This window comes from Micromys minutus (genome assembly GCF_963924665.1).
Source record: "Micromys minutus genome assembly, chromosome: 10".
In the NCBI taxonomy this organism is placed as follows: domain Eukaryota; kingdom Metazoa; phylum Chordata; class Mammalia; order Rodentia; family Muridae; genus Micromys; species Micromys minutus.
This window is the reverse complement of record NC_137979.1, coordinates 26,095,794-26,110,546: the sequence shown is the minus strand read 5'-3', so window position 1 is coordinate 26,110,546 and position 14,753 is coordinate 26,095,794. Positions and strand designations below refer to the sequence as shown.

The window sequence follows — 14,753 nt, the reverse complement described above, 5'->3', positions numbered from 1 at the left end:
CCAGTGCTCTTAACTGCTAAACCATATCTCCAGCCCACAAACTTTCTTTTTAGAGAAACCAAATTAAATAAGAGTACAGAATAATAGGTGCACTTAGAAAGAAGCATGATTAAAAATCCAAGTGATCACACAAGAAACAAACACACTTGCCTATCTAAAACACACACACACACACGTTGTTTATTTATTTACTTGTTTATTTAATGTGTATTTGTGTTTTTCCTGCATATATCTGTGCACCACATGCATGATTTATAGACAGTTGTGAGCAGCCATGTGGATTTTAGAATTGAACCTGGGCCCTCTGGAAGAGCCATCAGTGCTCTCAGCTACCAAGTCATCTCTCTAGCCCCATAAAAAAACAAATAAGTTTATATAAACATCACTAAACAGAACAAAACATTTTGAATACATAAAACATAACTATAAGCAATATATAAGGAATTCACATATCAATAATAATGATGATGAAGATAATGACATAAAAATAAGCAAGGTCATAAATGTGCAAGGAAGATATAATAGATAATAGACAGCTCTTTTATTGCACTAGTAAATACGTGGCAGTTAAAGATATGTATGCAAGCCAAATAAAGACTAATGCCTGGGGATAAGAGAACTAAAGTCTGAGCTGCCAGAGTAAAAAAATGGTAACACTGTTAACACTCATTATAAGCAGCTACACTTGAGGAGTAAAGACCACACTTACAGTTAGGCCTAATTCACTCATCCTCCCCCCCACTCTCTCTCTCTCTCTCTCTCTCTCTCACACACACACACACACACACAGAGTACAGTGATAGTGAGTTTGCATGTATATCCCTGTACTACATGTATGCTTTGTGTCTAATGAGGCCAGAAAAGGGAGTCTCCAGCAACTGGAGTTACAGAAAGTTGAGACCTGCCAAGTGGGTGAGGAAATCCAATCTGGGTCTTCTGTTAAAAGCACTGGTGACTGAGCTTATCTCTCTCCAGCTCTGAAACACTAATGGAGCCTAAAGCCAAGCCTAGAGCCGGCATGAAGGTTTACCTCTATAATCCCAGCTGAGGCAAGAGTTCCAGGACAGCATGCATTACATAGTACCTCTGCCTCAAAAACTAAAACCAAGCCTATAGCAAAAAAAGTGGAGAGACATACACATACATGTACATGCATCTGTGAATGTATGAGTACTGTCTGCTTATATGACTGGAGCTGCAGATGCACTGACTTTCTATATAGCTACACTAACAATGTATGAAATTAAGCTAGGTGAGAGTAATGCCCAACACCTTTTAATCTCAACACTTGGGAATCAGAGACAGGCAGATAGATCTTTGAGAGTTCAAGGCCAGCCTGGCTATACACAGTGAGATCCTATCTCAAAAAAAAAATAAACAATACTCTTTCCCCAAACCAAGTTTATCCAAGTAAGGTATGACCAGACAGAACATTATATACCAACTAAAATCACAAAAACAATATACTCCAGGGGACATTAACAAAAATACAGTCTATTCGGATCTGTGCACACAATATCTGCTGATTAAACAAAAATCACTGGACATAAAGAGGAGGAAAATACAATGCACATATGATATAAAGCAAATGTGAGGAGGCACAGATGCTAATCTGGGCCACACCTTGTGCGGGCATTCTATAGAAAATGCTTGGACAAAGGAAGCATGTTCTGTTTCCTAGCTTTCCCTAACAATTCTATTCCTTCACTGTTTAAAGCCTACCCCTTGGAGGATTAGCTGAAACATTCAGCCTTGTGGACTGAACAACTATTGGATTCTTAGACTGTCCATTGGTAGACAGCCATTGTTGGATTAGCTGGAACTGCCTACAAGCCATTCTAACAAATATCTGCACCTTTTAATGCCTGGTTTACATATGAGTTCCAAGCCAGCCAGGGCTACATAGTGAGACTTTATTTAAAAAAAAAATCCAAAAAAGCAAAAAACATTAAACAAAAGCAATAACAATGGGATAGGAGGAGTCAATGAATTTGAAGACAAAAAAACTGAAGAAAACAGGAGCCTCACCAATCTATGGAACCACACCTAGAGTCTGGACATACACATACAAAATTCCAAAACAAACAGAAAAAAAAGAATATCTGAAAGATGCTCCAAATCAGATAAAAAAAAGCCAAAACAAAACATAAGCCTACCAGTCTAAGAGGCCCAGTATAAAAACTCAAGCAAAAAAACCTCCTAAAACTGAAGTTAAAATGAAAAACTTCAGGACTGTGTAAGTAACTTAGTCAGTAAGAGTACTTACTTTGCAAACATGAGGAGGATCTGAGCTCTATCCCCAGAATTGATGTAAAAATGCTAGGTGTGGCATGTGTTTTTAATTCCATTCCTGGGGAGGCAGAACCAGGGAGTCCTTGGGGCTTGCTGGTCATCTAGTCTAGCCCAACTGGTGAGTTTCAGGCTAACAAGAGACTTTATCTCAAGGAGGGGAAAAAAAAAAAGAGATCACCTGATTTGTCCTCTGGCTTTAACTTATGGATACCCATGGGTACATAAAGGGAAGGAAGGAAGGAAGAAAGGAGGGAGGAAGGGGGGAGAAAGGAAGGAAGGAAGGAAGGAGGGAGGGAGGGAGGGAAGGAAGGAGGGAGGGAGGGAGGGAAGGAAGGAAGGAAGGAAGGAAGGAAGGAAGGAAGGAAGGAAGGAGACAAAACATTACAAAGAGTACTGGCTCCTTATGAAAGGCTGGGGGAAATGAAACAAGAATATAGTCACTTCTTATATTCTTGGTGATAAGCTTAGACTTCAATGGCTGAGCCATCTCTTCAGCCCTACAATCACATCTTTAAAATGTGCAGTAAAAAAAAACTTCAATCAGTAACTATATTTTTCATAGAAAAAAGTCATAACATCTGTGTGTGTGTGTGTGTGTGTGTGTGTGTGTGTGTATACCACGTGTGCAGGCGACCATAGAAACCAGAAGAGAGTGTCAGATACAGATACCTAGATGAAGTTATAGATAGTTGTAAGCCCCTTGATGTGATTACTGGGATCTGAACCCAGATCCTCTGCAAGAGCAGCAAGTGTTCTTAACAACTGAGCCATCTCTCCAGTCTGGTAAAGCAAAAAATTTTAAACCAATGATGAGGAAAAAAAAAAAAAAGATATACTTTTAAAGAAAGGTTATCTAGACCTGTTGATAGTTGCCTTTAACCCCAGCACTTAAAAACTGTCTCTAGAACCACTATTTGTGTGTGCATGAGTGTGTGCACATGAGTGTGTGCATGTGTATGTGTGTGTGTGTGGGGGGGAATGAACAGTTTGGGGAGACAAAGTCAGAAGTGAAATGTAACACTAAAATTGATAGAGAAAATTTCTATGACCTTGGGATAACAAAAAAAATTTCTGAGACAAAAAGCTATTACACTATAAAAGAAAAATTTTAAAAACTGAATTTATTAAGAGCAAATAATTGCTATTTCAGCTATGTAAACAAAGTAACAAAGAATTCAATTATAAATAGAAATATTCACAGGGTATATCTGACAAGTCCCTAACTTGCAATGACTGAATTTGGAATTTTTTGAAATTATAATAGTGTAAGATCTAGGAATATTCAATAGAAACTATACTCCAAATTTAGAATTCTGATTTTTTTCCCCCAGCCTAAGAATAAAATAATTGCATATTGAGGTCAGAGAACAAGTCATGGAGTTGGCTGTCTACCCATTATGTGGGGGCCCTGGTGATCAAGTTTGACCAGAGCCATCATGCAGGTCTTCATCTTAGTTTTGATCAGCACTTCCCACATTAATGCTGGTATGTTTTCATGAATTTATTTGCAGTTCACACTACAAACTATACAGTCTTCAGTATTTTTATGATTTTGGTATTTTAGGTGTATCAAGTGCATTTGTATTAGAATATTTCCAATTTATGATTTTTTTGCAACATAACTACATTCTGAGTTGAGAATCTGTAATATGAACTGTCAATAAAATCAGAATTTGCCTACTCCTCTTGCTTCTGCTTCCTAAATATACTACGACTACAAGTGTACAACGTGTGTGTGTGTGCACGTGTGTGTAAAGGCTGAAGGTTGGTGCTTGGTGTCTTCCCTAACAGCTCTTTACTGTATCTTTCTGAGATAGAGTTTCTCAATGAACTTGGAGCGTCTCTGATTCGCTAGACTGGATGGTCAACAAGCCTCAGGGATCCTGTCTCTGCCCCACTCCTAGTATGAAATTACAAGAATGCACACTGCCATGTTCAGCTTTTCCTGTGACCCTGGGGATCCAAACTCAGGTCCTCATACTTGTAGAACACATACTTACTGAGTGAGTAATCTTCTCAGCCTTGAGTTTATTTTTAATTGTGACCCATATTTACTAAGTCTAGAACCAAAGACTGCTTGTTTATAAGAATTAGTGTAGACAGGTCTCATGGGTAGGGGTTAGGCTGCTACCATAGCTGACTTTCAGGTTTATCTGTCAGCTATCCACATCAGCCAATTGCAAGTGTAATTACTGGTTATCTACTGGCTGACTTGCCTGAAAAACTTGAGACTCCAGAACACTATACAGGTTTTCTGTCCCTTACACTACTCTTAAAATTTGTTCCTAGAACACATTCTAAAATGGTAATAGATCATCCCAAGAACACTTCTTGGAGGATTCTCAATGGTTTATGTGTCAAACAAACAAACAAACAAACTAACTAACTAACAAACTAACAAAAAACTAGTTTATTTTTCAAAGACTCATATTCTAAATACGCAAAAAATTTCAAGCTTTGAAGACACTCAACACAGAGAAAGCCAGAGGGAAACTCAATCCAACTTTTTCTGTTCATAAGAACTCTTACTTCTTTGTGTTGTCCTTAAGAACTATTCAAAAAGATCAGATATCTCTGTCAAACCAAGTTAATTGTCCTAAATTCCTGGTGAGAAACCAAGCTTCCAGAGGTAATAAAACTGTCAAGGTCTCAAGGACTGGAAGCACTAAGTTACTATTTGTCTAACCACACACCTATTACACTTCTGTGCTTCACACTTAGATTGCCAGGGTTTGAATCCACCATGCTTAGCCATGCCATCCTGGGTAGTGTTTTAAGGCTTAATATTATTCTAGGGGTTCCGGGAAGCCTAAATGAAATAATGTAAAGCTTAGGACCCCACTAAACACACATTAAGCATGCAGTGTTTGTTAGCTGTGTGCCTCAGAGTACTTTAGGAAAGGAGACTACTCAGACCTGTGTCTTCATTTTCATTCAGGAGAGACTGTTCATTAGTTTGAGGATAATTGCTTTTCCTAGAGCTCAGAAAGTTACCTGGCAACAAGAGGTGAGGTATTTGAGCTCTCAGGTAATATACTTTCCTCATTCGAAAGTTAAAGCCAGAATTGATACCTACCACTCATAATCTTCCTATAAGTTTTCTAAATGTCCCTGGAATCTTTATTTTTACCTGGTCTAAAAATTTTGCCTTGTAGCTATAATCTGTTTCTCAATATGTAGAAGCTTTGCCTCTAGCATGGCCTAAGAATGTGTTAGAAATACAATTTCAGTCACCCCTCCCCTTCATTCATGTGAAACCCAGAAACTGGTGTTTTAACGAGTTGTCAATATGGTTTAAATGAATGCTAACATGTGAGAATTACTAGTCTAGAACAAAAAAGAATAGCTGGATACTTGACCTACCAAAGACACAGACATAAAAATAAAAAGTCTTTAGGCCTGGAGATATGGCTCAGAGGTTAAGAGTTCTTGTTGCTCTTAGAAAAACCTAGGTTCTTAGTATCCACAATGAGGTACACAATCATTTGTAATTCTAGCTAGTTCCAAAGCATCTGATGATACCTGCTCCATGAGCACCAGGCACATATACATACATGTAGACAAAACATACATTCACATAGAATAAATAAATCTAAAAAAAGAAGACAAAAAACTAGAGTCTAGAATCTAAGAAATTAGATTTGTATATTAAGCAATAATTGATATGATCTGAAAGTACTAGAGTAAATCAACAAAGTGATAATTCATAGGCTTACAAAGGATTCATAAAGTGGCAGGAAAGCACAAAAAGGTAAGACAACAAAAAGGCACACAGAGAGGCATATACAATAAAATGATTATGGCCAGCAAAACATCTCAGGGACTGTAGCTACCGTCTACCATCCCACATGACGTGAGCTCTATTCTCAGGATCCACATGGTGGTAGGAGAGAACAAATTCCTACCAAACATCCTCTGATTTCTACTACACTGTGGCATGTGCACCTTCCATTCAAAATAAATAAATCATAAGAAAAACAAAGGTCAGTTCCAGAAATGCATTTGTAAAATGAATAATGAAAAGTTCCTCATCTATAGTGAGAAAAGACAAAACAAATAAACAAACAAAATTAAACCTGAACTAACAATGTCTCTTTGGTATAAGCCAAAGGACTTTTCAAAACACTATGTAAGCTTACACCCAGAAAAAAAGACTCTGGATCAAGCAGGCAAAATAGAGATGGAAACATAGATCATAGTTTGTTTCTAAAATTTGGCTAAAATTATTTTTCTGTAGATACCTATGGCTGACAGAATAGCGTAAGAGTAACCATTCCACAGGGTAAAAACAAAAAGATCTTAACTAGTATTGTATGACAAACAAAACATTTTATTTCTTCTCTTCTTTCCTTTTTTCCCCTTCCTTCCTCCCTTCCAGTTCTTTCTTTCTTTCTTTTTTTTTTTCTTCCTGTTTTTTTTTGAGACAGGATTTCTCTATGGGGCCCAGACTGTCATGGAACTCATCATACAGACCAGGCTGGCTTCAAACTCACAGGAGATCTGCATGCTTCTGCACCCTGAGTACTAGGATTAAAGGCATACACCACCATATCTGGTGCTCGCTGGCTTGTGCTCTTCCCCCACCCCCACAACTGCTAAAACATCTCTCCAGATTAGAGCATTTCTTTTCATGTGTCCCAGGGCTGGCCTTAAACTGCAGCTGAGGATGACACTGAACCTCTGATCCTCCTGCTTCCATCGAGGATTACAAGCTTATACCACCATGCCCAGTTTTATGTGTCACTGGGGATCAAACCTAAGACTTGATGTGTGCCAGGCAAGCACTCTCCAACCGAGCTACATCCGCACTGGGAATATTTCTTATTGCCTATATAAAGAATAATACTGCACCTTTCCCTTCACCAGTCCCCCAAATTCTCATTTCACTCAATATAAAAACAAAACAGCACCACAAGACTAGCCAAAGATGCTGAGTACAGCGGCACATCTGTAGTCTCAGAACATGGGAGGCAGAAATCATTCTTATCCATCTCAGAAAAAAACTACAAAAAGTGAAATTATTTAGGATTGTAAGGAGGTTAGAAAGCTGATACTCTCATATTCTACAATTGGTCTTATACATGATAAGTCCTAAAATATGGCACAATCTCTAGTCTACCAATTCTACTCACAAAGTGTATCTGTATAAATTAATGAAGAAACATCAAAATATGTATAATGCTGCTTGATATGACATCACTGATAAAACAAAAATCAGTAACTTTCTAAAAAAACAAATGACTAAGGGACTAAACAAAAATTTATGACATTTGTGATATAAACTATACAATTACATGCATTTATTTTACAGGAGATAATTAAATTTTGTGTTTACTTGTTTTGGCATTTTGAAGTGTGTGTGGGGGTCTTCCCTATGTTCCCAAAGCACGTCTTGAACTTCTGGGCTCAACTGACCCTTCTGTCTCAGACCTGCTAGTAGTCTGCATTCATTTCTATTAATTTTTATATTCAAACAACAACATGCACTCTATCTTTTTTCCAATGAAGTCTCATCACATCCCACAAGTTTCTACCTATAAAGCTACTGGGATTTTGGTGAGAAGATACATGTAAAGAGCTTAGTACCACACTGTCTGGAATACAATCAGTGACTGAAAAACAGTTACTATCAACATTATGGCTCCATTACCTGCCCCTTAACTTGAACAATATAACATGACAGTGTTTATTTGCTTTCAAGATGGCTCGGCAGGTAAATGTACCTGTCACCCAAGCCGACAACTTGAGTTCAGTTCCTAGGATCTGTATGATGGAAGGAGAGAACTGAACCCTAACCGTGGTCCTCTAACCTCCACATGTACATTATAGAGTATGTGCATCTGAATGGATGGCTATTGCCAGCACTGAAGCACTTATGTACTATGTTTAAGATCCTGGATATTATTTCTAAAGCTTATAATGGAAAATTTATATACCTATAAGAGTAGAATGCTGTAAGATTCAACATATCCATTATTTAGAGTCAACAGGATTGACATTAGCTTTCCATCCTATTTTATATCCCCAGCTACCTCCAGGCACCCAGATCATTTTGAGGTAAATCCTAGCATACATTAGAGATGCTTGTTTTTTTGAGAGACAGGGCTTCCCTGTGTAGTCCCCACTGTCTCGAAACTCAATTGGTAGACCAGGCTGGCCTTGAACTCAGATGTCTGACTGCCTTTGTCTCCTGAGTGCTAGGATTAAAGGTGTGCGCCCCTCCAGAGTACAGGCTGGCCTTGATCTCTGAAGCCTCTTGTCTCACTCAGCCTTTTGAGTGCTGATTTAGAGGTATGTACCACCACCACCACCACACACACACACACACACACACACACACACACACACACACACACACACACACACCAAAACATGGAATTTATTTTATTTTTCACAATAGAACCTCATGTAGCACAGGCTAGACCTAATCTTAGTATACCAATCTTCCTTTCCCCAATTTCCTAAGAATACTATGCCTGATTCAGTAATGGGGCTTGAAATATTGACGGTTTTAATTTTTAAAATTATTTTTGTCTTTTTTATTTTTTTGAGACAGGGTCTCACTATATAGCTCTGGTGGTCCAAGAATTCACTATGTAGACAAGGCTAGATTTGAACTCACAGAGATCCACCTACCTTTGCCTCCTGAGTGCTGGGATTAAAGGCATGTGCCACTACACCCAGTGACAATTTCACAGTTCTTTACTAGGTACTTTGCTTTGGTTTACATAACCTTTGAATTCAGGTGCCTACCAGTCACTTAGTGGACATAAGGTCAATTTTCTCTTTTCCCTGGTGGTTGGTTCTAGATAGGTCCCTCCCTGCCTTATCACTATCTTCTCCTTTCCCTTCTCTGGGCTGAATGAATCATCATGTTTGTCTATACCTGAACTTTCTACCATGGCTTCTTTATTTGAGGCAGAATACTAATCCTTCAAGACGTTTAACATACTCAAAAAGTTGAGGGTCGGGCTGGAGAGATGGCTTAGTAGCAAAGAGTACTCAAGTTTGGTTTCTAGTACTCAGGTCCAGCAGACAACTACCTATGGCTGCAGCTCCTGGGGATCACCTTCTGGCCTACATGGTCACTTACACATTGGTGCCATTCATGTACACACATAATTAAATAAATCTAAAGATCAAGAGTGAAGCCAGCTTGAAAAGTTTGCAAAGGCTATTCCTGCAACATATTTTAAAATATAAAAGATACAAGTCATCCAGTGATGCACCATGTTTATCTGATTGAAAAAGCTTTCATTTTTTGGGACTGATTTAATTTTATGTGTATGAGTGTTCTGCTTGCATATATGTATGAGCACCACCTGTGGGACTGGTGCCCCAAAGGGTACCAGATCTCCAGGAACTAAGGATCTGGAGTTATGGATGGTTTCGAGCTACCACAGTTATTAACCACTGAGTCATCTCTCTTGCCCACAAAACTTGTATTTTAATGTATAATTCAAAAATCCCCAAAACAACAAAACAAAACAAACTAAAATTCTATAGGACTTGCTCATAAGGCAATGCATTTGCAGGACTACTACCATCTCAAGAAAACAGGAAGAGCTACTCATGTCTTACAGGCTTCAAAAAATTTATGTGGCCACTTAGATCTATATACACCACAAATGGTCCCCCAAAGGTGGAATATTTACCCTATATGCTTAGAGCATCTACATTGTGTGGTTACACACATAGTTACATGCTCAATGAATTTCTGATGACTGAGTATAGAGTTGGATCAAACATGACTAATCTCAACTACTAATGAAGTCAGTAATGTTGCTGCAACTGAGTCCTTGAGATATTTTACGTTTCTTAGTAACAGCCACTGGAGTACTGAGAAAATGCCTATCAGATTGCTAAAAGGTCAGGAGTTCCTAAAGATTCTTTTTGGCACATTAATACACATCTTCTGGGTTAGCCACTGACATGACCTATTCGAGTTTAGTATCATTTTTATTACTCTCTTGAGTTCCTGACCCCTCTTTTATAAATGCTTAGATAGGTTTATTGAGAGAAAATCTTGACAGAAAAATCTAGGTCAGGGGCTAATACATGATAGATGATTGGTTTTTTTTCCTTGCCATGGAAAACAATAAATTGGAGCCAAAGGAAAAGGTAGCATTTTTATATAGAAAAGCCTGTTCCAACAAGGTGACAACGACATGGAAGTGATCTAGCTACACACCCCTTGGGTGCAGATCATTTCCAGATTAGGACAGGAGTAGCTGCAAAGACCCTGAGGCGTAAGTGCTTAAACTGCTTGAGGAACGGCAAGGATGACTGACATGCAACGTGTCTAGGAGCACAGTGGGGATGAGGAGGACAGTAAGAGCTGAGGTCAGAGAGTTAGCAGGGAAACAAATAGTTAGATCAGAGATGGTACAGAAACCCATTATTAAAATGTTGGCATTTTACTTCAAGTAGACAAGTTATCATAATGTTTACAGGGATTAGTATGATTTACAGACTTTATTAATTTTGGGGGGTGTGGGGCCTTGTTACTATTAGAGACCAAGTCCAGGGCCTTGTACATACCAGGAAAGCTAGCTTCTTTCAGTTTGAGATAGAGTCTCACTAAGTTATCCAGTCAGCCCCAAATTTGCCCTGTAGCCCAGGAAGGTCTTGAATTTGTAATACTCTTGCCTCTACCCCTTGGGTAGCTAGGATTACAGGCCTGGACCAGCAGACTCAGCACTGATGCTCTGTGATTACACGTCACTATAATTACTGTACCAAGAAACAAGACTAGGGACCACATGAATAGTTAGAAGGTACTTCAATGAATGGAATAAAGGTATGGAAAGGAATCATATCTACATGCTTTTTAAAAACCTGCATGTATTTTAAAGATAAAGAAGACACAAATTGATTATGGCTTAGATATGAAGGTCTAATAAAAACAAAAGCCAAGAACTCTAATATTTTAAAATGAGCGATCAAAAGTCAATGCTGTTATTTATTGCAGGATGGGAAAGAATAAAGACCAAAATTTCGAGTGGGTGAGGTGAGATGTAGAGATGCTATCTCTGAAATACCTTCTCACAGTATTGAAGTGGAACCACTTCAAGTGAGTTGCTACTGCCACCTGGGTAGCTTGTGACCACTTTCAAAAGGTGAGGGTGCACAGAAGACCTCATTCTTCTCCATCCAGGCCATAGATTTGGTATCCAACACTGGGCATACTGATGAACTGATAAAAATGAGGGTAAGGAAGCCCTAAATCTGGTTAGGACTCCTCCCTCGTTCTGCACTAAGTGATAGCCATCTTCCAGAAGGATCTCCTGGAATCAGTCTACCTAGTGATCAACAACGATTAAAAGAGAGAGAAAAAAAGATAAATGAATTGACTGATTATCAGGGTGTACTAACCTAATATAGTGATACTTAGTTTCTCTTTTAAATCGACACCTTCCTCAGTAAACAATTCTTAGCTGTTTTCAGCCTTGTACTATACATACCCACATTATTATCCATTTCTGAGTCCAGGCAAGCACAACAGAATTTTACCCGCTTTTTCTCCTGCAAAGGCATAAAACCAGTATTCCTCTTGGAAAAGAATGGTTCTTCCAAGAACCATTAGTTATTAAACAAAGTGTATGAGTTTTCAAAAATTATTTTCATTTTATGTGCCTAAGTGTTTTGATGCATGCTTATCTGTATATAGGTACCCACAGAAACCAGAGAGGGCATTAGATTCCTTAGAACCAGAGTTAGTGACAGTTGTGAGCAGCCATGTGGATACTGGGAATAAATCCCAGGTTTCCTGGAAGAGTAGCAAATATTCTTAACCACTGAACCATTTTTTCCAGCTTCTGGTTTTTATTTTTATTTACAAATTTTCTTTTATTTTCAATGCTAAGGACTGAACTCTGGACCCTTACACGATCTAAATAAGTTTTCAAATTTTATGCTAGGCCCCCAGGGGTTTTGTTTTGTTTTTTTGTCCTGGGTGATCTTGAACTAGTTTATATGACTGAAAATGACCTTGACTCCTTACTACTGCTTCCGCTGCTCAAGTCATCAAGGGTTGCCACTGGGCAGCTGAATATAGACTTTTGATAAGCCCATTCCCTAGAACATTTCTCTACTTAAAAAGAAATTTAACTACAGGGAATACATGCTCAAATTCCACTATAAAGCATAAACTCACTATTTATAGTAAGCTATGTAATGGTGGCCTTTAATTCCAGCACCTGGGAGGCAGAGGCAGGTGGATCTCTGAGTTTGAGGCCAGCCTGGTCTACAAAGTCAGTTCCAATACAGCCAGGGCTACACAGAGAAACACTCTCTCTCTCTCAAAAAAAAAAAAAAAAAAAAAAAAAAAAAAACCCTAAATAATCATAAAAATTATTACATATTTGATTCCACATAACAATTTCCATATAAGAATACACTGAAATATGTGAAAAGAGACAACAATAGGTATATGATCCCAGGGTTTTATTTTTTGCTCTATATTTATGTTTGTAGTGTTAAGGATCAAACTTAGGGTCTTGTGCTTGGTAAACAACCTCAGTCATTCTGCTTCATTTTTTAAAGGACTGTGTATGTATAAATTATGTTAATACATAAGTATAGAGACTTAGGCAGCACATTAATAACATCTCTTATAGGCCAGGCATGGTGGCACATGTCTTTAATCCTGGAACTCAAAAGGCAAAGGTAGAGCATATCTCTGGATTCTATGCCAGCCAGGGCTATATATGAGACCCTACCTCAAAACAAACAAATCCCATACTTACAGGTCATGTTTAGAATTCAGTTTTTACTGTCTGTCTTGGTGTGAAAAATTGAATCAAGGCTTAAAATTTCTTTTACTCCATCCTGGAGTCATATCTCAACCCTGAAAGTTAGTTTACTAACTAAACAAAAATCAGTTCCTTGTCTATCATGCATTTCATCTTGATTGAAGACTTCTTCCCTCTTTTTGTAGTGACACATATCTTATCTTAGCACTTGGAAGACTGAGACAGGAGGACCAGAAGTTTAAAACCAGCCTCTGCTACACAGCCATTCTGGGGCCAGTCTGGGGTATATGTGAGACACTTTCTCAAAAAACCAAAACCCCAAAATAAAATAACATTTATCTAAAAAACAAAACAAAATTTCCTCCTGAGAAGCCACTCATGGACTGCGCCCCAAAGGCCTCTCTCCTACGGAGTACAATGTCACAGACTCTAGGAAGAGTGCCTTAGCACAGGAGACTGCTAATTTCCCATGAGTGTGTTGGAACAACCCAGGCTGCCCTCCTCTCCACTGGCTGAAGACCCAATTGTTAAACTAGAAAGTCTACAGTCCCCACTAGGGCAACAGAGAATGGTCTTTGTTTTCTATAAACAGACAAGAAAAAAGTCAGGTTATAACAGTCCTTAGAGGAAGGAAAATAGAAACCAGGCAGCGAGGAATGCTTCATATTCCTAAAAGCTTTTTTTGTAAGTTAACACATGGTGTCTGCTTCTCTCTAGTCACCTATTTATCACTCTCCTCCTTAGAGAAGGGAAAAAGCCCTGGCTGTTTTCCTAGTGCAGAGTTCTGTGGCTGGGAAGGAGGGAGAGGGGAGGAAGGAGGGTGCTTTAAGCATGATGCAAACCATTTGGAGCTGAGTAAGAGCACTGCCAACACAAGCTGCTCTATTTAAACAAGTGAGGAAATGACCGTATATACAACATGCCAGGAGCTCTGCTGCTCGCTCTCCCTCTCTCGTTCTTTCTCGCTCTCTCTCTTTCCCCCTCCCCTTCCTCCCTCCCTTCCTCCTTCCTTTCTCTCTCTCACACATACACACAGGCATGGGGGGGTGTTGGGAGGAGACACCCCCCCCAAAGGAAGTTGAGAGTGATTTTTTTTTTCAGGACATAGAACTGGATGTCAGCGGCTAAAAGGTCGATATTTTCCCTTAACACCCTTCTCAATGACTTAATCATGTTCCGTTTGCACAGAAAACTTCCCAAGAACAAAGTCTGGAGAATTAAGAAAATGGGTAAATGGGAAGGGAAGTTTGGCCTGCAGCTGACCTTATCCGAGGTTTTCTCCACGTAGCAGGGGTCCTGAGGGGCAGCCAGCAAGGGGACAAAGCCAGAGAGAAGCCGATCCTCTTCCAGGATAAGCAGGGTGAGGTCATCATCCGGGTCCTTGTACAGTGGCACCTCAGACTGATTCACTGCAGTCAGTATGTTACAGAAATCAGCTAGTGTTGACCATACATCCACAGCAACCCTGTAAGAAACAAGATGAGGAAAGAACAGCTCTAAAGAGATCGATGAAAGTGTTCTTTGTGCTTTGGGAACAGAAATGTACTTGCAACAAAAGCTGCAAAGGCTGGCTGGCAGCTGCCAAGAAATATCAAAAATGCAACATGAAGTTGTGCCCGCAGTCACCGTCTGAGGTGTGTGTATTGCTCTAGGTAAAGGTAAAATTGACTTTTAATCCTAACCATCAAGGAGGAAAAAGAATTTTGA

The 14,753-nt window shown here is 39.1% G+C and overlaps 1 protein-coding gene across 1 annotated transcript in view; it reads right to left on the bottom strand.

Moving 5' to 3' along the window:
• The window catches only part of SMG6 (SMG6 nonsense mediated mRNA decay factor), a 204,626-nt gene that overhangs the window by 78,612 nt on the left and 111,261 nt on the right, over positions 1-14,753 (bottom strand). The window contains exon 13 of the mRNA XM_080924041.1: positions 14,310-14,511. Within this exon, the coding sequence (XP_080780167.1) occupies positions 14,310-14,511 (202 nt within the window). The remainder of the gene's footprint in view (positions 1-14,309; positions 14,512-14,753) is intronic.